This window comes from Dermacentor albipictus, chromosome 1 (genome assembly GCF_038994185.2).
Source record: "Dermacentor albipictus isolate Rhodes 1998 colony chromosome 1, USDA_Dalb.pri_finalv2, whole genome shotgun sequence".
NCBI classification, from domain to species: domain Eukaryota; kingdom Metazoa; phylum Arthropoda; class Arachnida; order Ixodida; family Ixodidae; genus Dermacentor; species Dermacentor albipictus.
This window is the reverse complement of record NC_091821.1, coordinates 425,840,753-425,865,574: the sequence shown is the minus strand read 5'-3', so window position 1 is coordinate 425,865,574 and position 24,822 is coordinate 425,840,753. Positions and strand designations below refer to the sequence as shown.

Below are 24,822 nucleotides of genomic sequence, written 5' to 3'. Positions count from 1 at the left end.
TCACCTCTCGTTGGTCGCTCTTGCCGCTTCAAGATGGGAAGAGAAGGCAGCAGCAAGCTGCTATGACTGGAACCTGTTTTCCTCCCATCAAAATTAGTTTTCGGCCAACAAATATCTTCGTTTCGAGTTAGTGCCTCTTTTGGTTATGTTTGAACGATAGTCATCTGCTTAGTCTACGTTGCCGGACTTAATTAGAGGTTTTTACCGTACTCCGGCAGCATTTCTTATATAATGTAAGACTTCTAAAACTGTGGGGCTTGGTGATATGAAATCGAAGTGACCGAGTACACCTGCCCGATGCTGTAGTCGCTCGACCGCTATCGCTAACTGGGCTACGAGGTATTAATGCTCAGTGTTACCACGCAATGGCGCGCAACAAATATGAGTATACGTTGCTGGAAGGACTTAGGCACCAGACATCTGTGAAGCATATAATGCTTCATAAAAAATATTTTACGCATTTTTACAACTTCTTCGGCATTCTCGTCTATGCCCTAGTGTGTACGATACCACCATGAAAAGTTCTCGCTTCCACACAGGTGCATTTCAGCCGCGATTTTATTGGTGAATGCTTCAAAAGTTTGCTCCACAGGATCAACCATAATTGTGCTTATAGTTGGTATTTCACCGCAGTGTGCTAGACGCCATGAAAGCGTGAGAAACCTATTTGGGACAGATTAACCAAGCGACGTGCCATAGTGCAATATATAATCTTCATGCGTCCCTGTTATAACAATCCTATGATCCATTCACGTTCAAAAAAGGGCTACAGGTCTCATCATCAAATGCTTGTTTAGCGTCTTCGCACTTGTCTTCATATTCGTCCATACAACGCTGAGGAACGTTGTTCTTTGCTTCCCAAGATATCCACAACATGCATTCTGCGGAGGCAAAAGACGCAATCAGAACAGTAAACTATACAAAACAACTTACGTGGTATTAAACTGCAGCACAAGAATGAATGAACGCTTTCTTTTAGTTTCTCAGCCGCGGAAAGCTATCTCTGGAAATAAATAAGGTAATGTGTCTCTGTATTTACCATTCTTATTAGTATACAAGAGTGTAACGTTAAATCTAAAATACGCCACAAGATTTCTACAATAATTGCAGGTTCAGTCCCGATGACGGCGATCGAAACGTCCGCTATGAAGGTTTTTCCAAAGAACAAGTTATCCCTCTAAATTTTGCAGTACTATTTGTCGACGAGGTTGATCATGACGTCATCAACAGCATTGTTCCTCGCTATCCTTATTTGCTAATGATATTGTTAGGAGATTTTAATTTTCCCAACATCGATTGGGTCAGCGCTTATCCCGTAATTTCTTCGTTCTTATCAAAATGTCAAAGATTTTTAGACCTTTGCATGTGTTTCAATTTCTCTCAACTCGTTTTCAGCCCACATACATCTACCACACATTATGCTGACACTAGATTTAATACTATCTACTCACCCCGAACTTCTCTCTATAATTTCTTTACTACCCGGCCTAAGCGACCACGCTGTGCTCCACTTTGATTTAAAGGTTTCACCAAGCCCAAGCAGCCAATCAAAATTAAAAATCAGTCATGATTATCATAGCGCCAATTTCATTTGTATCAATGAACAGGTGTCAACTTATCTAGTATCTCAGCGACATCGATCAGCGTTCCGCTCAAGAAAACTGAGATTTGCTTCGCTCAAAAATTAACGAACTTATCAACACATATATACTTGTGAAGAAAATATGAACTAATTCTAGAGCACCATAGTATAACGTAACTCATGTGTGGTATTTGTATAAAGAAAGCGCCTATTTTTTCTGGCTAAGTCGCGACAAACAGATGCTAGCTGGGATTCGTATTCTTCCGTATCCACAGACTATACTAACGGCCTTTGCGCTGCTAAAGAGCATTTCTTTTGTGACGCATTGCTAAATATGCAGTGCAGGTCCACTGTTAATACCAAATATAAATGCAATATTTCTCTTTGTGATGAAAGCGGCGAGCCAGTATGCCAAAGAATTCCCTCTAGTTTTTAACTCTAGAATTCTAACTCTAGTATTTAGTAGCATTCTTTATTCTTCGGTTTTGGAATTTGACAGTCCTTTTTCCTCTAATCCTAATTGCTTTCCGATGTTTGCTAGTCTTATTGATTCTGTTTGCATTGTGAACATGATTGATTCGTTAACATTATCGTGATTCTGTGGGCCCGACCACATCAACTGAACATTCCTCAAAACAAACAAAAGTTTAAAGCTCCATTTTTCTGGCAAAATTTTTCAACAATCCTTGGACAATGGCACCTTACTCCAGCAGTGGAAAACAGGGAAGGTGGTTTCGATATATAAAAGGTGTAACAGACTTTCACTACTAAACTACAGACCCATTTCCTTATCTGGAACTCACTGCAAAATAATGTAGCATATATTACACTCGCAACTCTTTACCTTCCTTGAAAGTAGGGCGATTTTCACATCGTCACAGCATGGCTTCCGACGCTCGTTTTCCTGCAAAACGTTAATTCTTCCTTTCACGCATTCTCTGTATGCTATGCTTGATGAGGGTTCCCGTGCTGATTGTATGTTTCTTGAGTTTTCCAAGGTGTTTGACAATGTAAGCCATAAATTAGCCATGTATGAGCGGTCCTTACTTAATTTTCATTATAATCTGCCACTATGGCTCAAGTGTTTACTTAGGAATCACTTTCAGTATGTTACTATTAACGACCACAATTAACTGCTATCTGAGGTAACATTTGGTGTTCCTGAGGGTTCTGTTTTACGTCCGCTACTTTTTCTAATATGTGTTAATGACATGCCAAACCAAGTGTGCTCATAAAACACTTATATGCAGATAACTGCGTTCTTTATCGCGAAGTCCGTGACCTCAGTGACCTCACCGACAAGCAGGCCCTACAAGCCGACTTTGTTCTGTCGCAATTTGCTGCAAATCTTATAAAATAGAACTTAACCTTAGCAAATGTAAACTGATGCGCGTTTCACGTCAGAACATTTGTCATCCGTCTTACAACATAAACAATATTTCAAGAGAGACAGTATCTGCGTGTAAGTATTTAGGTGTTCTCATATATGCTACTCTGACTTGCAAACCCCACATTCACTCAATAATCTGTAATGCTAACCGAATGCTAGGGTATCTTCAGCGAAACTTCTGTAATGCCCCTGCCTCTTAAAAAATACTCACGTGTAAGACACTTGTTCGATCAAAATTAGACTATGCACCTTCAATCTGGCACCCTAAACAAGCTAACCCATCTCAAGCCCATGAACTCATCCAGAATAACGCAACACCCTTTATCCTTTCTAATTACAAGCGCACAGTCAGCGTAACCCTAGTTGAAGATAGCTTATCATTGCCGTCGCTGTGCTCACGTCAAAAAGCTTTCCGTCTTTGTCTTTTCCACCAAATTTACAATCACGTGTATTTGAGAGACCAGCTCATCTCTACAGCCACCTATTATTCGTCTCGGGTTCACCACAAAAATAACGTCGGTTACATCCGCTGCAGTACAAAGACTTTGACTAATTATTTCATGCCACGCGCAACTACAGACTAGAACCGCCCGCCGGCTTCTATTGCAGCTGTCACCGACAGTAAGTTTTTTCGAAAATGATTGTTTTTATATTTTTCTTGAGATACAACTCCTGATGTACTTAAATTTATTGTTACGATATATGTCATATGCACCTGAAATAAAGATATATATCTGCTCGCGTGGTGCGCATGCACTTGGTACATAACATTGTATACCCACCTGGGCATATTATAACCGCTGGTGTTTATCTTTGTTTTTCTTTGTTTTTTTTTCCTTTCGGGTTACAAGACACTATACAAATTTAAGGTCAGGCTAATTTTACAGTTTGTTATAATTTATGTTTTCCGGTGTTCTTATATTTCTTAACACTTGTGTAGTGTTGCCACCTTTATTTCCTCAATTTTCCAATGCTGTTTCAATTCTAACACCACTTTCCTATTTAATGTTTCGGCGATTGATGGTATTCATAGTAAATATATATCTGAATAAAAATATGAATACATAAATAAATAAATGGATTTATTACCAAGCAATCTCGCAATGCACGTATCCTACACCAAATCTCGCTGGCGTTGGCTACTTTTGCGGAAGTGCTATTCTCTTGAGAGGTTCGCTTCCGATTGAGTCGACGTGGAGTTCAGCACTTATACTTTATACTGCGATGACGTTTGCACTAAAGTCATTAGTTAGCAGGCATCCCGAAAGCTTCACTTCAAGTGGCTGCTGCACTACCGCGAGATTTCGGAGATAAATTTGGCAATAATAGAGGAAACAGTACCTGTTGCAAGATAACTATTTGCTAATCTACCTCGTTCACGCGCAACGAACACATAACAAACCAAACAAGAAGCTGGAGATAAAAATATATAAAGATAAATGCTTCTACTTGTGTTTTTCAGTGTGATTGTCCCAGTGCGCGTTGATATGCCTTCGCTACGAAGTACTTGTCCGCAGCTTGTCGACGTTTCTCGCAAGTAATACTGGCGCTGCTTCTGCTATGCTCTAGAAATTTCCGAAATAAAACAGACAGTGCTTTCTTTAAGACTACAGTTACCAGGTAATCTATGTCAGTGCAGCCGACAATTGTTTTACTGTCATAAAATACTGTCATAAAAAGATGACCGTATCTCTTCAGCGCGTTAGCATTTCTGGCACCTTGCAGCAAGTAATAGTAGTAAATATTCATATGAATTTTTCCCCAAACACTCCAGGTATACCAAGAGTGAGTCACTGTGTCGTTGTCGGCGTTGCCCTCCTGCCACCATTTTTTCTCTTTGCAAAACTTCCCGCAGCAATGAGCGAGGCAATTTCAGGTTGTTCAGTCAGCAACCCTAGTCGATGTTGGGTAAGCCAAATGGAGATAATGCTTAAGTGTGTCTGCAGTGTAGTCACAATTTATATTTATGTACCTGCTTCATTTAAATGTTAGAGTTATTGCATGAATGAAATGACAAAATACATTAAAAAGCGCCCGTGCATTCACTGAAATGCTGTTCTGTTAATCTGATAGCGATTATTGAATTCGTAGCTGCTCAAGAAGTGCGGTCGAAAATGTATTCCTAAGGCAGTAGGTGATTAGCAGCGTAGCTGTCTTTTACCTTGATAATTTCCGTAAGGCAAATCCATTACGATGCAGTCCTTGTAGTCAGAGTATAACAGTGTACCCTTTTGAAGTGGCCCATCAACTGCAAGGAGAAGGAGACGGTTAAATCCGGCCCTTATATATCTACACGATCTTCTGCAGGAAGTCCGTGCAGCTCGAACATGTGACGACTTTAGGCTGCTTCACGCGGCGCCCAACTACGGCCCTAGGAGAAGCCAAAATTCGGCGCGGGTGTCAGCAGTAGGCATTACTTAAAGCAATGGTTCGCATATCACTATAGTGGGTTTACTAGCACTTGGGAAGTTGAAGAAAAATTAGGTGCAACATTTTTGAGTTAAGCAAGTATGACTCCTTTCCTGCATTATGTCTTATCGCCGCTTAGAGGTAAATGTATGAGGTCTCAAAAGGGCTCTTGGGACAAAGGAATGGCAACAGAATATTGGGAAGAATTAAAAGGGCATTCTTTGCGCTTTCTATACCACACGCAATCCCACCGAACCACTACCAATAAACATGCCGATGAGCGCTGACAAAGCGAGCAAATCCGACTCACTGCGGAAGAAAATTGAACGGGTATGTTCGCCCCATGCCGAACTCGAACGCGAAATCGTTTGCGAGTACAGGCCCGCTAGTGATGGCAGGTTCAAGCCATCGACTTATTTCGTTCCGGTCACCCGCATCGAAGTTTTTTGCGTTGCAGTCATATTACACATGTCCGCGAGCACGCCGCTGTCCGCGCGCCACCATCACCCCAGACCAAAAGGAAAGAGACTACTCCCTCTTGCACCCGAGTAATGCTGTCGTGAGGTGGCGTTCGCAGCCCAACACTTTCATCGCCTCTCGTACTGTTGTTAACTAAACTGAACTCCGGTGGGGCACATCTATATGTATGTAAGTGGGATCACAGGGGACGCGAGAGCCTTGTGGGGAAACTAACATCACGGTAGACGTGAGAGTCGAGTCTCCCCACATCCCCCTAACCTGAAATCGTAACACATTCTGGCGAAACATGCCATACGGTCTAACATGAACTCGTGCTTCCCACCCAAAAGGCAGTACATGCGGCAGTGGCCCCAGCATCCATGCGCCAAACCCCGGAATTAGGGAAACTTCGTTTACTTTTCTTACTTCATTAACTTACTTCGTTTACTTTTCTTACTTCAATTTTCTTACTTCATTAGGGAAATTTCGTTTACTTTTCTTTTCTCTCTGCGCATGTACGATATACGCATTGCAATGTACCAATGTACAGTTTCATACTACACCAATGTGTGCCGTTTTATTTTTCGTTTTTTCCTTCATTATGTAGCGCTTTTTACTTGCAGTTCTTCATGTTTGTACGTTTTCTATAACATTGTTCTATCACGCAGTTAACAAACATTTTATTTCTACAGTAACTTATTCTCAATGCTATCGACAAGTTATTGCTGTATTAGTATTTATCATTTGTTTGTGGTTTTTATGTTGCCATGCGAAAAAGTGTTCGTTTCTTCTATGTTGTACTCCGGGGAGCTGGGAACTAGTCAAGCTGACTTGTCAGCTTTTTTTCCCGCACTCCCTCACTTCATGAGTGAAATAAAGATTATTATTAACATTATTAACTAGACGTGGTATACTAACCATAAAAAAAATTGAGATTCCCTCCTCGATGAGTTGAAGGCGAACAGGTACGCCCCAGTAACGTGTAATGAAATCTATCAGGCCGCAGGTGCTAACGCTACGCTTGTTACAAACTCATACCTATCCCAACCGCGCCACGTTGCATATTATCTACCCGGGCGTCTACCTTGACAATGCCTGCCCCTTGTGCGGGGTCACGGCGACACTCGCACACGTGCTCTGGGAGTGTAGAAACGCTCTGCCCCACTCTACCTCCGCCAAGTGGGAGAAGACTCTACGAAGCCCGCTCCGACAAGACCAGCAATGGGCCGTCCAAAAGGCTCGCCCAGTGGCTGCCATGTACTCCCTGTCGGTCCCTGCGTGGGGAACGCCCGTTGCGCGCTGACGTGCATCCTTCAGGGCCTTTATTAAACCTTGTCCAATCCAATCGAATCCTGTCATAACGTATTCGATAAAACAAAACTAAAGAGAACACAATAAAAAAGCACCGTGAGACTAACGCTATAATTCAGTACCTGCAAATGAGTGTGCCTAGGTGTCAGGCTTATCACGAAGATCGCAAGCTACTTGCGTGGCTGGCAATCACTGGATGATTTTGCCAGATGTCCGGCCAGAGAGCTCTGTGGCATTCCAGATGAGGTGTCTAGCCGAGATAACGGCTCCGGCGAAGTCTCCCTGGAGTTTTCTACTTCAGAGCCTTGATTTCTTTATTTGTGCACCACACTGTCTGCGAGCTAGCTTACGTCAGCGTTCTGTTTCATGGTTTGTATAGGAACAGTGTGTTGCATTGTTTAAGAGGCAGTTTTAGCTTGTGCCTAATTCCGATACCGAGTAGTCAAATACATCTAAGACGCAGGGAAGCTTTTATGAGAAATCCACTGAACCAATTTGAATAAAACTTCTGCTCAGGAGAGAAAGTTGGAGTGGTGCCGCAAAAACGTTTTATATTGGGCACGGTATTTGGCGGAAAAATTGTTGGAAATCGGTAATTTCGGAAATAAGCACGAAGTTTACAAATCAATAACTCAGCAAAAAAAAGAAAAGTCGTTATTCTATAAACAGCACCTGTTAGAGCATATAACGTGGAAAAGTTAGATGTACGAGCTTACAAATTATGTGAACTTAGTACAAAACCTTAAACGGTTGTGCAAAGGTCATATTAAAAAATTAGGTGTATATTTGAGCGGGCGCATGAGAAATCATTATTCCCCATTAGACATAACATTACATCCTCTTTACAAAACTTCAATGTCGCTTTTAGTTGCTACCGTATACAGTTCTATGCTGCGTTTTGCTTTTACGAATTTTGTTATCTTTATGAATATTTGTTAAACAAATTTGTAGCAGTTCACCTTCCGAAATGACTACATTATAGCCATTTCTTCTAAATTCCACATAACTCAACAAAATCGGTGCAATCGTTGCTTAAAACAAAGATTGCCGATTTCCAATTTACTTTGATAGGATACCCCGAAATAAATCTTCCGCTTTAGCTCGAGTTACGATAATCTATTTGTTGGTAGGGATGTTTGTAAAACTGCTTGAAAAGAAAAAAGAGGAAAAAAGGGAACAGGCAGGGGTGCTAATAGGAAAAAGGTTTAGTTGGCTAAAATTAGCAAAATTGTTATCTCGGCAATTATATGACTATAAGGCTAAATAATTTGGAAAAGGCTACTGCCATGTATGACGGAAGATTTCGAAGCGCTACGCTACAAGTTTTATCAAGGACGTCCTGTTCCTAAATAATTATTTTAATATACAACTGAAATATTGCCAAGATTTTGCCTGGGATCCTATAACGTAAAACTATTCCAATAAATTTTTATTCCAATCTCCTGACACCAAATTTACGTAACCGCCGATGCAAGCATCGGGCGGTGACCCGCATCGTTGCCTGAACAACCCAATGAAACACTCTCCTTATTTATCGGAGGTCACTTTGTTTGCTTTGAAAAGCAATAAATTGCGTACATTGAGTGGTTTTTCTTGTCTAATTGGCTGACAAGAGGTGAGGAGCATGCTCAAGTGGAGCGGGTTACAGTGGGGCCGAGCCAGTGCACTGAAAATCGATAACCGGATGAAGAGGAACGTGCCACCATCTGCTATTGGTTCGCTATCCCTTAATTTGCTGATGGCTTGTCTAAAATCGCTGCGGCGTACAGCGGACAGCTACAAATGCCGCTGTAACACATCCACAACAAAGAAGAGTTGGCAGAGGGATGTGTATAAATGCTCAAAGAGCTCGATAACATTATGTTGTCGCGCGAAAGTTTTGTCGTATGCAAATAAACCCTTACTTTCGGGCATGTGCTAGTAGCAAGTGCCTGAGCGATCGGCGGCAGCCATCTTCTATATCTTTTCAAACGGGGCAGTCTCCGGCTATTGAGAAAAAAACTGGCAGTGGCTTAGCTCGGCTATGCCAGGGTACACGTAGCGATAGCTAAGGCATAGCATGGTTAGCCTTGGTTTATCTTGATTGCAAGTCCAGGTTAGTCTGGTTGTCTAGCTATGTTGCGGCGTTTAGCCAGTCATTCCGCGCGTTGTTTGTCTGTTTCCTGAGCGATTCGGTTTCTCTTCATCTCGTTCCGATGTCGATTCCAGGCCACCTCCTCCTTATGGGAATTGTCGCTCTCCATACTGCCACCTCAAGTGTGGTTGCGGCGCACGCGAGCTCTCATTTTCAATCCTCCGACATGCTATTAGGCACGCGACGCAGCTGGCGAAGCGAGCGGAGGGGAGCGCAACGACGAGGAACGCGTATGACGTCATACCACACGGCAGCAGAAGAAAGGCGCGGCGCTGCGCCGCGGCGTAACAACCGTGGCTCAGTAATACTATAGGCGCATGCGCAGAAGTGACTAGGTAGGGAGAGAGAGAGATATACCCGCTGTGAGGCGCGCGTTCTTACGTCATGTGTCTGCTCGGAGCACCGCCACAACGAACTCGCAAGTTCGCGGCCACTAACGTTTAAAAAATGCAGTTCTGTTTGGCATATTAATGCATATTTAACATGCACACGTCACTTTGACACAATAAGCTTTTGTGGTTTTCTGGCGTCGAGTGACAGACACGTGCCGTGGGTGCAGCCTGAAACCTCTTCACCAGTAGCAGAAGGTTAATGGCGAAAAGGGGTCGAATCAGAAATATATATTTTGAATTAGTTTGTCATGTCACGTCGTGTCAGATTGGAAGCTATCGTGGCTTTTGTGACGGCGCATGACTGGCGTTTCAGCGCCTGTTATGACCGGATCCCTTTCAGCGACATTGTTTACGCTCCATTGCACGCCGCTTCGATTTTGGACAAGCCACCGCGGGCTAAGTGGGAGAGGACTAATCGCAGACGCCGTCACCACCCTCCTGGTCCAGGTGTCTATTTTCCCTGCGCTGGCACGGCCCTACGGAAAGCCTCTCCACTTTTGCGTGCTCCTCGCCTCTTGCCAGCCAGTCAGGTAAGAAAAACAGCAAAATGTAGGCAATTGTATTCATTTGGAAAGAAAACAAAACTGACCTCCTATAATCGAGGACAGCTTTTCATTGCGTGCTAAGACAACAATGGGGGTCACCGTTAGATGCTTGCTTCGGCGGTTAGGTAAGTTTGACGTCAGGAGATTGGAATAAAAGCAGATTAGTTATTCGTTATAGAACCTAGCTTTACGTTAATAGCACCCTTGGCAATGTAAAAAACGCACATATTTTGTGCGACCTCACAGAGTCCAGTATAATTTCCAGATAATCTGTTTGTGTCGAGCAGTTGTAGTAGGTATATTATTCGCCTGTAATAATATTAAAACTGCTTAAAGCTTTGCCATCATATCACATTGCAAAGTATATACGCTGTACCGCCATTTGTTCTACGTAAAAAGCCAGTGTCAGGTTGTGTTCTCTCAAGGCACATCAATACGGGAGTATAGAGCTTGTATAACACGGTGCTTAACGGCATGAACGAAACTTTGCATGCACGTATGACGTAACGTGCGCAATTTCTAAAAATGTGAGGTCATCGCCTAGTTTATCAGACCGAGGAAAATAGGGTCGCTTACCACATGTCTTGTATTCTCTCAGAAAATAGGGGGAGAAAGCAATATTCACTAAGTATATGCAGAGCTCACAGTTAACACAAGAAATGATGAGTTTGAAACTGTGAATTCCTTTCGCTATGCTGGTGTCATTAGCGTCCAGCAATTGTGCCTTCATCCATTCAGTACGGGATTTAGACATAAAATAAACAATCTTAAAAGTATCAGTCAACAATTCCCTGTTTGAAAGACAAAGGAGCAGGGAAATAAGAGGCGGAAAGGTGAAACTTGGTAAGTGCTAACAGCAGGCTTAAATTGCGAAGTATTTGAACTAGCACGAATCCGTCAATTTTGATTCGTGTAACTGCGACTCAAGCGAGTCAGGTTTGAACTCACTAAGCACGGCACGATATTGCGATTATGTAAAAATTCTTCAACATTCATCAGTTGACTGATGATTCAATTAACTATAGAGTGGTGAAAAACATGTGAAAATAGCGAGTGCTCTCTGACCTTGACGTCGTTAGTAACTAGCATAAGAAATGGCTCGTAAGAAAAAAACGCTAACCAATGTAAATATTGACACGTGTACTTATCTTCATCGGGCGACCACGTCTCGCCGCTTAACAACTGTAATCGCACAGCGAGGGATGCGCCTGAATGTATCCGATGTTTCTAGAAAGTTATCGATGCTTCTACCCGGCTGTCTGTTGTCGCCGAACCTTGTGTTATCTGATTTCATCGCGTAACGCGAATGGTGTAGAACTTTGTGGAAGGCACGCGGGTCCGAACGATTAGTCTGGAACATTCGACGAGTGCTTTATAAAAGTCGACGCGCCTGACCCGCTGATAAGATTTTCGACGATCGCCGACTGTGTTCGCCGCTATCGTTGTGCTTTAAGTGTAGCCTGTTTTGTGGGCACAGGTTCGCCCAATAAAAGCTAGTTTTGTCTTTCACAGTACTGCTACTGTGTTCTTTCTTTACCGTCACTACCACGTGAGATCTGGTGGAGGTGCTTGTGCGTTCATGTACCGAACGCCCCCGCAAAGCCGCGATCCAAGTCCGAAGCCCGAGGACAAAACCAACGTCGCCCAAGACCAGCGAGCTAGCCGCCGGCTGCAAGGACTGCCCCCAGAGCACGGACTCCTACCTGAGACGAGCAGGAAGATTGCCACCAAGTCCTCCCCAATGGCAGCCCCAGCATCCCCCGTCGTGCTGCAGCAGCCCAGGGAGCCCCCCACGTTCCGCGGTTCAACATTCGAGGACCCGGAAACCTGGCTCGAGACGTACGAGAGGGTCGCTGCATTTAACAGCTGGAACAGCGACGACAAACTGCGACATGTCTTCTTCGCATTGGAAGACGCTGCCAGGACGTGGTTCGAGAACAGAGAAGCCACGTTAACGACCTGGGACCTTTTTCGAAGCGCCTTCCTGAAGACATTCACAAGCGTCGTTCGCCGAGAACGAGCCCAAGCACTACTGGAAACCCGAGTGCAGCTGCCCAACGAGACCACGGCGACTTTTACAGAAGAAATGAGCCGCCTATTCCGCCACGCCGACCCGGAAATGTCCGAGGAAAAGAAAGTCCGGCTACTAATGCGTGGTGTTAAGGAGGAACTTTTCGCCGGTATGGTACGAAACCCGCCGAAGACTGTCGACGAGTTTCTTCGCGAGGCCGCTAGCATCGAGAAGACACTCGAGATGCGAAACCGGCAATTCGACCGCCGCACCAACGCTACAAACTATGCCGGAGTTCAATCACTGGCCTCCGAAGACCTGCGCGAGGCTATCAGGGCAGTCGTACGAGAGGAGCTTCAGAAGATCTTCCCGTCGTCGCAGCCTCAAGTGGCCTCGATCGCTGACATCGTCAAAGATGAGGTTCAGAGGTCGCTTGGAGTTCCGGAGGTGCAACCTCAATTACCGCAACCCCAACCCGAAGCGATGACCTACGCCGCCGTCGTACGCCGTCAAGGCCCACCTCAGCGACCGCGCCAGGGCCCTGTAACGCCGCAATTCCGTCGACCACCGCCGCCGCCGCCGACAGCGCGCCCACCCGTCGCCCAGCGGAGCTACCCGAGGAAGACCGACGTTTGGCGCGCTCCTGACCACCGCCCACTCTGCTACCACTGCGGGGAAGCGGGTCACGTCTACCGCCGATGCCCATACCGCGACATGGGACTGAGAGGGTTCGCCGTCAACGCGCCGCGTCCAAAGCTTGGAGAGCGCCCACGTGACATCGCCGACTACCTCGCCGCTACTCAATGGAGCCCTCGACGACCGTCCCGTTCGCCGTCACCAGGCCGCTACCTGTCGCCGCAGCGCCGACCATACACCGGCCCAGCGCGGGGCCGCTCTGCGAGCCCATATCCGGAAAACTAAAAGCAGCAACCGATGGAGGTGCGGTTGCTGTTCGTCGAACTGACGAAGATCCTCCGCCGTCGACGAACATGACGAAGAAATCATCTCGATGGCCTAATGACGACACGCCGCCATCCCGAAGAAGTCGCGAAGCCAAGACTACACCGACGAAAGACGACTTGACGACGCAACGTTCCAGCTTCAGTTCAACACGAAGCAGCCGTGATCCGACGCCAAGACCCAACTGCAACGCCAGACAAAGAACCACCGACCTCGACGTACTTCTAGACGGCCACGCAGTCACTGCCTTAGTCGACACAGGGGCCGATTACTCTGTAATGAGTGGACACATCGCCGCCCAGTTAAAGAAGGTTAAGACTGCATGGGAGGGTCCCCAAATTCGGACCGCTGGAGGACACCTCATTACGCCGACTGGAATCTGCACGGCAAGAATTACCGTTCATGACCGTACTTACCCTGCCACCTTCGTTATCCTGCAACAGTGTTCGCGAGACGTCATTCTCGGCATGGACTTCCTGAACCAACACGGCGCAATCATTGACCTGAAGTCGAAGTCCATAACGCTGTCGGAAGATCGAGCGATACCACCGGAGAGCTCTAGTAGTCACCGTGCCTTAAGTGTGCTCGAAAGTCAAGTCAGCATCCCGCCTCGCTCCAGCATTGTCATTTCCGTAGGCACCAAAACGCCTGCCGACGTAGAAGGCGTCATCGAGGGTGACCAACGTCTACTGCTAGACCGTGAAATTTGCGTCGCAAGAGGGATCGCTCGACTGCATGGAGGGAAAACTGAAGTGTTGGTGACAAACTTCAGCCAGGAGTTCAAGCACATCAACAAGGGCACGACGATCGCGTACATCGAAGAAATTGTGGAAACCAGTAATGCGTTTGTCCTCTCGGATTCCGCCGCATGTAGCCCGACGACCATGGTTCCCGAACCAGACTACGACATTAATCCAAGTCTCCCAGTGATTAAGCAACATCAGCTCAGAAGTCTGCTCCGACGATACAAAGGCTGCTTTTCGACGACATCGAGGATTCGACAAACACCAGTCGCCAAGCATCGCATAATCACCGAGGAGTACGCTCGACCACTCCGCCAGAGCCCTTACCGAGTTTCGCCGCGAGAACGCCAAGCTATAAGAGAACAAGTCGACGAAATGCTGCGCGACGACATCATCCAGCCGTCGAAAAGCCCGTGGGCATCCCCTGTTGTGCTGGTGAAGAAAAAGGACGGAACCCTGCGTTTCTGCGTCGATTATCGTCGTCTGAACAAGATCACGAAGAAGGACGTATACCCCCTTCCACGGATAGACGACGCATTGGATCGGCTCTGCAACGCTAAGTACTTCTCCTCGATGGACCTCAAGTCTGGCTATTGGCAAATAGAAGTCGACGAAGGAGATCGCGAAAAGACCGCCTTCATCACCCCAGACGGCCTCTACGAGTTAAAGGTTATGCCATTTGGACTGTGCTCGGCGCCTGCAACGTTCCAGTGCGTGATGGACACGGTTTTAGCGGGATTGAAATGGCAGACCTGTCTCGTTTACTTGGATGACGTCGTTGTATTCGCCGGAAATTTCGACGACCACCTTAGGCGGCTTGCCACAGTACTAGAGGCCATCAAGTCGTCAGGGCTCACTCTGAAGCCAGAAAAATGCCGCTTCGCTTACGACGAGCTTCTGTTCCTAGGCCACGTCATCAGTAAATCCGGAGTACGCCCCGACCCCCAGAAAACGGCTGCCATCGCAAAGTTCCCGCAGCCCACCGACAAGAAGGCAGTGCGTAGATTCCTTGGCATGTGTGCCTACTACAGGCGCTTTGTCAAGGACTTTTCACGCATCGCCGAGCCGTTGACACGTCTAACTAAATGTGATGTTGAGTTCAAGTGGGAAACGCCGCAGGCCGACGCATTTGAAGAACTCAAACGACGCATGCAGTCGCCGCCGGTACTTGCGCACTTCGACGAGTACGCCGATACAGAAATCCATACTGACGCCAGTAGCCTAGGCCTCGGTGCCGTTCTAGTCCAAAGGAAAAACGGAGTCGAAGAGGTTATCTCTTACGCTAGCCGGTCGCTGTCAAAAGCGGAAAGCAACTATTCTACGACCGAAAAGGAATGCCTCGCCATCGTTTGGGCTACAGCTAAATTTCGGCCTTATCTTTATGGCAGGCCATTCAAAGTCGTCAGTGACCATCACGCATTGTGTTGGCTAGCGAGTATAAAGAATCCTTCAGGACGACTGGCGCGGTGGAGCCTCAGACTACAAGAATACGACATCACTGTAACCTACAAGTCCGGACGAAAACACTCCGATGCCGATTGCCTATCACGCGCCCCCATTGACCCGCCGCCGCAAGATGACGAAGATGACGACGCCTTCCCTGGCATGATAAGCGCGGAAGACTTCGCTGAACAGCAACGGGCAGACCCGGAGCTAAAAGACCTGGTGGAATATTTGGAAGGGCACACCGACGTTGTCCCCAGGGCATTTAAGCGCGGATTATCTTCCTTCACGCTTCGAAACAATCTACTCGTGAAGAAGAACTTTTCACCAGTCCGCGCAAACTACCTTCTTGTTGCCCCGTCAGGACTTCGTCCAGAAGTATTGCACGCCCTACATGACGATCCGACCGCTGGACACCTCGGTTTTTCCCGGACACTATCGAGGATACAAGAAAAGTATTATTGGCCGCGCCTGACCGCCGACGTCGCCCATTATGTCAGAACATGCCGAGACTGTCAGCGACGCAAGACACCGCCGACAAGGCCAGCCGGATTACTACAGCCAATCGAGCCTCCTTGCCGACCATTCCAGCAGATCGGGATGGACTTGCTGGGACCCTTTCCGACGTCAACAACCGGAAATAAGTGGATCGTCGTGGCAACAGACTACCTCACCCGCTTCGCTGAAACTAAAGCACTGCCGAAAGGTAGCGCAGCCGAAGTGGCGAAATTCTTTGTCGAAAACATCCTGCTTCGACATGGCGCCCCAGAAGTCCTCATCACCGACAGAGGAACGGCCTTTACAGCGGAGCTCACCCAAGCCATTCTGAAATACAGTCAGACAAGGCACAGGAGGACCACGGCCTACCACCCGCAGACGAATGGTCTTACGGAGCGGCTGAATAAGACCCTCGCCGACATGCTAGCGATGTACGTCGACGTCGAACACAAGACGTGGGATGCCGTCCTGCCGTACGTAACATTCGCTTACAACACGGCGGTGCAAGAAACAACACAGATCACGCCGTTTAAGCTGGTTTACGGCAGGAACCCGACGACGACGCTCGACGCCATGCTGCCCCATGTCACTGACGAAGAGAATGTTGACGTCGCTAGCTATCTCCAGCGCGCCGAAGAAGCCCGACAGCTCGCCCGCCTACGGATCAAGAACCAACAGAGGACCGACAGCCGACACTACAACCTCCGACGACGCTTTGTTGAGTACCAGCCCGGCGACCGTGTTTGGGTTTGGACACCGATACGCCGACGAGGACTCAGTGAGAAACTACTCCGACGCTATTTCGGACCCTACAAGGTCATCCGACGTATTGGCGCTCTGGACTATGAGGTCGTGCCAAACGGCATTTCGCATTCACAGCGGCGCCGCGCACGATCTGAAGTGGTCCACGTGGTGCGCCTTAAACCCTTTTACGGACGCTGACGAAATTCCTTATTTTTTGTTGTTGTTTTCTTTGCTACGGGTGTTTTTATTTCGCTTGTATGTAGCATCGGGTCGATGCTTTTTTAAGAGGGGGGTATTGACACGTGTACTTATCTTCATCGGGCGACCACGTTTCGCCGCTTAACAACGGTAATCGCACGGCGAGGGATGCGCCTGAATGTATCCGATGTTTCTAGAAAGTTATCGATGCTTCTACCCGGCTGTCTGTTGTCGCCGAACCTTGTGTTATCTGATTTCATCGCGTAACGCGAATGGTGTAGAACTTTGTGGAAGGCACGCGGGTCCGAACGATTAGTCTGGAACATTCGACGAGTGCTCTATAAAAGTCGACGCGCCTGACCCGCTGATCAGATTTTCGACGATCGCCGACTGTGTTCGCCGGTATCGTTGTGCTTTAAGTGTAGCCTGTTTTGTGGGCACAGGTTCGCCCAATAAAAGCTAGTTTTGTCTTTCACAGTACTGCTACTGTGTTCTCTCTTTACCGTCACTATCACGTGACAATATACGCGTGTTTTACTGTTTATTTGAGCTCTAATGTGCATTTCGACATGTCCAGCAGCACCATTAAGGCGATTGCGGTGAGTGGTAAAGTGGTGTACGGTGGGCCCGTACGAAACTTGCCGGCTCATCCACCGGCTAATAGCAGGCGAGAATAGTCATTGGAAAAAAATGATAATCAAGGAGATCAGTCCTACAATGGCACGGTCTAACTTTAGGTGGATGCTCTTTACGCAAGAAAACATAATACGGGGTCTTCAGATGAGCCGATTCCCGCAGAATTATGGAAGATAGAATCAAAAAGCTTAGGGCATAACCAGCTTCGTCGTTCAAACATAGGGATCGAAGCAAGTTTATTTAACACGAAAGTGTTTTATGCCGTGCTCTTACAAGTCTAGAGAGTAGTAGTGCCAGGTTATGGTACGGAAAGTGCAGTATGCGGTACGCTATTATCGTTCCGTTCTAACATACTGCGATGACCAAAGACGTTTTATTTGCTTGTGCGTCTCAATGCGTGCTGTAACGTAAGAATGACCATAGTGCCTAAGATTCAGGCATTGCAGAATACGAGAACTATGTGCTGAGTATGAAATATCCATTTTCGCGAACACAGGAACGCTTGAGCTTGTCCCCACGCATATCACTCCTTAGGGATGTGCCAGAGTACGGCAAATGTGGACGCCAGTGACAAAGCTGGTAGCAACATCTTGCGACACTTTGTCATAAAACGCGTGAAACCTTGTTTTGTTACATAGTTGTTTTTGGATAAGGAATTCATAAAAAATGGGACTCTTTTTTCGTGTAAGTTTTTGTTTGTTTTAAGTATCTGCCGACACTTCACATAAGCAGATAATTAGAAAATAATTACTAAGTGCAATAAAAACTCTGCGCCCCCTCTATACAAACTCTGATTCGCTAGATGGCGCCACGGATCCGAAGTGCTGCTTTCGTTGTGGTCACGTTTAATTTTTTTTATAAGCATAGCCATACTTGCTTGTTTCGTTCGCTTAATAATCCTTCATCAATTGCACAAATTTAGTACGTTTCTTTATCGGTTTCCTTTCAGTTATCCTTAGCGGAACGCTGACCTTTCGCGCCAAATTTGTTTTTCCTTTCAAGCGGTGCTTAGTCATATAATCAGATGCTATTAGGCAGCACCATTTTTCTCGTTTCTTTGTTTCTTTCTTTAAAAACAGCATCTAGTTATGTAATGCGTTTCTTCTCTACCGCGAGAAGATATTTACCATTTTTGTCCTTGTAAAGGACCTGGCCAGGGCCATCGCCGGGGTGGACATTGAAGTAAATATTTCGCCTGCAATGATCGGAAAAATGTTACGTGAAAAAGACATGCATAAAAATAATTCAATTCGGCATTATGTTCAGTTCGCCACAAGACAGGGTGTGACGGCTTGATTGCGAAATCTACATTTTAATATTCTCTAAAGAAATAAAGCGGCCCGTTGTAGCTCAAATACAGAAAAAGCACACCAGTATCCACAATCCCGAGTACTCTTAGGGGCACTGAACCTACTTTCTTGATAACCTCCAACGCCTAGGAGCGAGTATGCGGGCTACTAAGAATGTATTGCGTATTTATTTTAAAGAAGGCCTTGGACAAGCCAAAATACTACCTAATTCCCTCTCAACGACCTCCATTCGGATGTTTCGAAACGGCGTCGGTCGCAAAGCCCTGCCGTATGCGGGGCTTCACCGCATGTGAGGTCTTAGGCTTTTAATGTGGTTAGTCATTCAGTGAAAATATATGAGCGCTGTTGGCAACCTATAGTTCTGATCACTTTTGTTGTGCTATCACTTTGCTGTATTATTATGTACTGGATAGCTGCGCGTGTGTTGTTTCTCTACAGAGTGGTAGGAGTAACGCATTTACCTTCGCACTTATCTCAAAAGAAATAGCACTATTCGGAGGCTTGAACGAAAGGTTGCCTTTATTTTCACTCGTGCGAGGACGACGGCAGTGTGCCAATCGCCTCAACGATGGATACCGCACTCCGCATTTGCGTTGAAATGATTCCTAAAGCCTGTTTCACAGGGGTTCGGTATTCGTCGTTTTAAAAGGGTGATTTTTGTCGCATGTCGAGGGAGGCGCTGCGGTCGCCGAGGCAAACGGACGGGTTTCACATCGGCACCGTCTTTTTCGAGCCTTCTCGCAGTGCTAATTAGCCAATACCGAAGTTTCCTCTTCACCAATGTGTTCCGAAAGTCAAACGGCATCGACAGACACCGAAAGCACCAACGGCAAGTCATTTTTTTGCCGAATTATCGAACTTTTCACGTCAACGTCGTGCGACCGAATGCCGTAGCCTAGGCGCGCTCCACCGATGCTAGGCCTACACGCCGCACCTGCTGCGCGCCCGCCAACCCCGGCGCCTGTCGCGCAGTTCGGAGATGGAGTAGTTGGCTCCGACAACAAGCTCGGATGCCTAGATGCATGTGCAGGTGATGGGTGAATAAATTTCGCCCAAATAATTTCACGACGACACCGGTTGGAAACTGGCGGGAGACCGCCTGTCGAGAAACCGCCAGCGGGGAGCAGACAAGAAGCTCAACAATGACAACGCCGTCAATCGCAAGGCAACGTTGGACGACAAGAAAACGAAGGCCTCAGCCATCAAAGCAGCAAGAATGCCGGCTATGCCGCGCGTGGAAACGAAAATCGCCGTTAAGCCGAGGGGCGGCCTAAGCGTCGCCAAGACCGGACTGATCGACGTCGTAACAGCAATACACGCATCGGCCGGAATTACCAAGGAAGCCGGACAATCCGACGCGTTGTGCCTCAACACACAGCAAAACATCGTAGTGATCAGTACACGCAAGGAAGAACACGCGTGTCGCTACGAGAAAATCCGCAAAATTAACATTCGAGGCAAGCTGCACGAAGTCAGCGCATAACGCACGGCCCGGCACGTCAGAGTCACGGGAGTCATCCGGGGAATACCCGTGAGCGAAACACCGAGGGACATCGACGTCAGCATCGTCAACGAACACAACCCGCTGGCCCTGTGCGCCAAAAGAATTGGAACGACGACGACGATCATCGTGGCCTTCAGCGGCACCAAGGTGCCCAACTACGTGAGATATGGTTCCGTTCTCATGAAATGCCAATTAAATCGAAAACAGGTGGACGTCTGCCACCAGTGCGGACGCAACGGTCAACGAAAAGACGTTTTTCCGTCGCTTGAGCCGCCAGCTGAGCGCAAGTCGAGAACTCCCTTCAAGAATCGCTCGCAATCGAGAGCAGAAAGTCAACAGAGACCGCACAGGCGCTACTCTAGTGCAAATAATGCCGAAAGATCCCCGTTGAGAGAGCGAGTGAGCTGGGCAGACGCCGTCCGATGCTCCAACGCAATGAAAAAAACAGACGCAAGCGTCGACCGCAAGAAGCAACAAACGCGGAGCCAGGAGACCTAGACGCTCGAGGCGATGCGAAAAGAAAACGGGGGAGTTGAAGGCCACGATCATGCAACTAAGCCGGGAGATGGAGAACATCCGCAAGGAGATCAACAACAAAGAACGAATGGAGCAAGCGCCGACCGCACCGAGCACGCTGGAGCCGAGTATTCGCCAGACAGTGACGAAAGAGCTCGACTCCGCCAAGGAGCCTGCACCAAAGAAAAGAGCTATCGAGTGCAAGGAAGTAAAGAGACAGCCAGCGACTTCGACGCTCGCTTCTCTGGTATCGACACCAGTTTAGACAAGCTCGAGAAGCTGATCATGTCACTGAAGACCACCATCGAGAGAAAGTTCGCAGAGTACGACAGCAAACTCGCCGTCCAGGAGAGACGCATTCGACTAATGATGAGCCACCCGATTTTCGCTCAAAAGCAAAGTACCCAAGCACCCGGCAACAACTTACACCTCGGACAAACATGACCACCGACCAAGCAAGCATAGTCGTGTGGCAGTGGAACTGCCACTACCTCCAACGGAAGCGCGCAGTGATCCAACAACACATCGAGCGCGCCAACCGAAAACACGACGTGCTACTATTACAAGAGACTCTCAGCGCCACCCCGTCCCTTCCCGGCTACAAAGTGCAAGCGGGCCCGCCAGACGGCAGGGGCCAGTATACCCTGGTCAGAAAGGGACCTACCTTCGTGGAGCACGAACTCAAAGGCGTCAAGATGGAGCACACTTTCACGGAGCTCGTGCCGGCCAAATGCAGAAAGGAAAGCGTTTTCATCCTAAACATATACAGCGACCTGTCGCACACGTGATAGCGGTTGAAGTCTGTGATGCAGAAGGCGAGCACCGCAGCAGGGAAGTCCAAGCTCCTGGCGTGCGGAGACTTCAACGCCATGGATGAGACATGGGGATACATCAAGAACAGTGTCAAGGGGAGAAACTTAGCACAAGACGCACTAGAACTAAACTACGCCCTTATCACGGACTGGCATAACCCACAAGAATTGGTAACTCGGTATCTCGCGGCACCACACCCGACCTAACGTTCGTCGAGAACAACGAACCCATCACCATCACCTGGACAAACACCGGAGAAGACTTGGGCAGCGACCACACGATCGTCGATATCGTTGTACCCAGGCCGGCAGACCAATCAAGTGGCACGAGAAAGTACACCTGGGTTCACTGGACCGAGTTCAGGAAACTCGGGGACCGAGAAGAAGCCGTGGTGGACGAGGTCACGGACATCGGCGCGTGGGCTTAGAAGGCCGTCCGAAACGTGCACGACTCAACCCGAGATATCGAGACAGACGTCGAGAACGACAGCATGGACAGCCGACTTGCCCACCTCATCGGGGCAACGAAATCCATACTAAACAGATGGAAGAAGCAGAGACTCAACAGTAGGCTCCGCAAGAAAGTGGCCGAGCTCAACCGCGCAAATCGAAGAGCACTGCCACACGCTCTGCTGCCAGCAATGGAACGAGTTATGCAACACGGCTGACGGCCAGATACACAACGACAAGACTTGGAATTTACTTAAACACCTGCTGGATGAAACCAAAACCAAGTCCCATCAAAAAGATCGTCTCGCCAGGCTTCTACATCGAAAAACACGGAGAGCGGGGATGCCGCCGTTTGAAAGAAGCTCCAAGACAAGTACGTCCCGACGACACCGTCGGTCCACCACGGTCCATACCACGACTGAACCAACGTGCGCCTGGGACAGGGACATAGAAATCGAAGAGGTACGCGCAGCCCTGCACAACCTGAACAGCCGATCGGCACCTGGTCCGGACCTCATCACAAACAAGGCTCTAAAAATCTCGAGGACCGCTCCATCGAGAACCTAACGGCGTATTGCAACAAATGCTGGAGGAGCGGCCGCCTGCCGAAGCAACGGAAGAAGGCCAATACAATTCACATCCCCAAACCAGGGAAGCTGCTGAGCACGGACATCCTCCGCCCGAACTCGCTCACTTCCTGCGCGGGCAAGGTCCTGGAACATGTCCTACTCAACCGATGGCAAGAGTACCTAGAAAGCAAAGATCTCTATCCCGAGACGATTATCGGCTTCCGCCAACACCTGAGCACGCAGGACGCCATGATCCCAATGAAACATCACGTCATCGACGGCGAAACCAGGGACACCAAAGCCGTCCTCGGGCTCGACCTAGAAAGCGCCTTCGACAAAGTGACGCACTCTACCATCCTCGCACAGGTATCCTATCTAAACCTAGGCGAGAGGTACAAATATATCAAATACTTCCTCACCGGCCGCACGGCGGAGCTGAGCCGGTGACCTGAAGATGGACGAGAAGATATTAAGGAGCCAGGGCACTCCCCAAGGCTCCGTCATCACACCCATGCTAGTTAACCTTGTTATGATTAAAGTTGCTAAAAGTACTATGCCAGCTTGAAGGAATGAAGCACACAATATACTATTAGATTCGTCGGATGATCCTACCACTGTCAACCAGATGCAGGAGTCATCGGACTATCTCGCCGCTGCCACCATTTGAAGGAGTGGAAGGTCGTAAAGAGGAACTCGGTGAACAGGATTTACTTACATATTTTACATTTTAAGCAAGATACATTGGCAGTCTAGCGCAACTCCCATATAGAGCCCGCAAAACTAACATACAGCAAACAGTTTACGAGCACAAAGCTCACTATTACATTTCGAGCATGACAACGAGCACTCAGCTCCCGACGACGAGCACACTCTAGCAGCCGGCAAACGCTGCTTATATCCTCTCCGCTTGACGTCATAGTTCGACGTCATCGTTCGACGTCACCGTTCGAGGGCCCCGTGGACCGATTCCCAGTGGACGGAGTCCCAGTGGACGGAAATGTTCGTGTTGCACACACACACAGGGTTCAGTGCCGCACAGCTCTCGGTGTCGACGTCAGAGGGCTTCGTGGAACTCTGCTCCGTCCCGGGTGGTGCTGCCTAGTACCACATTCCTGAGCTGACCGCGCGCCACGTGGCTGCCGGTCATCCCCAGTTCTCTGAAGGGCACCCCGTCTGGTGGGCTTGGAACACGTGCAGTGGGCTGAAAGCTTGCGCGTTGCTACCCCGTACGGCCATTCCTAACAGCTGCTCCATGGCCCGGAAAATCTCGCCTGGCCAGTGCTGGCAACCGCTGGGCAGGAAGAGAATGCCTGGTGAGCAAGATGACGGCTTTGCTCTCTGCAACCCCTGCGAACTTGGGATGTCTTCAACCATCTTACAACAACTGGCACAGACGAAGCGACCCGGCAACACAATACCGCTCAGCGTTCAAACGCCCGGAATTAGCTGCTAACCCACCAGGCCTCCTATCACAATTTCCATGCAAGTCACTCAGCTGGAAATCCCAAATTTTGCCCCAAAATTTCGTGCCGCCAAAGCGAGCGATCACGTTCCTCCTCAGTTCAACCAAACCCGACCATCGAGCTGCACAAGAGTAAAGGTTTACGCAGAATTAAACCGAAGGCTTTCAAACACCAATACCCAAACATAACTTGAGCAGCTTAACTTCACGAACAGCCTGTTCTTACCCTATCGCAGTGGCGTACTTATTTCATGTACTGCTGCCACTGAACCGTCTGGCCAACTCCACAGGTACGTCATCACAAACGCGCTAAGTTTGTGATCGCTATTCCGAACACGTGCTTGCATCATACAAAGTTTTCATCACGCTGACTCACATTTGTTCCTTTAATCCACACAGGACACGTTCCTTAAACAAACAACCACACTTGCGTAACTTACGCAACACAGAGGAACAATGTGAACAAATGTGCCTTTGAACAAATGTGTCTTTTACTAACTAGCTCTTCGCACGCGTACTAGAGAAATCAGAACACGGCTGCCCTCGACACACACGAGCAACCCAGTCATCAGCGTTCTGCTTCCTTCCGTCCGCGCAGGACACGCGCTAATTTACCCAAGAGCTCTTCTCAGTGAAAATCACGCACTTACTGAAAATCTACGCGCTTATAACCTTAGAAAATAAAAAACACTTAAAAAGAAAGAAGGTTAAATAACACACGCGCGCGTTACGATAGGCCTCTCA

The 24,822-nt window shown here is 47.9% G+C and overlaps 1 protein-coding gene across 1 annotated transcript in view; it reads right to left on the bottom strand.

The window, feature by feature from the left end:
• Window positions 1-557: 557 nt before the first annotated feature.
• LOC139054298 (uncharacterized) overlaps window positions 558-24,822 on the bottom strand; it is a 67,819-nt gene continuing 43,554 nt past the window's right edge. The window contains exons 5-7 of the mRNA XM_070531082.1: window positions 18,583-18,650; window positions 5,134-5,220; window positions 558-881 (exon numbers count right to left, since the gene is read on the bottom strand). Coding sequence (XP_070387183.1) covers window positions 739-881; window positions 5,134-5,220; window positions 18,583-18,650 — 298 coding nt within the window. The 3' untranslated portion in view covers window positions 558-738. The remainder of the gene's footprint in view (window positions 882-5,133; window positions 5,221-18,582; window positions 18,651-24,822) is intronic.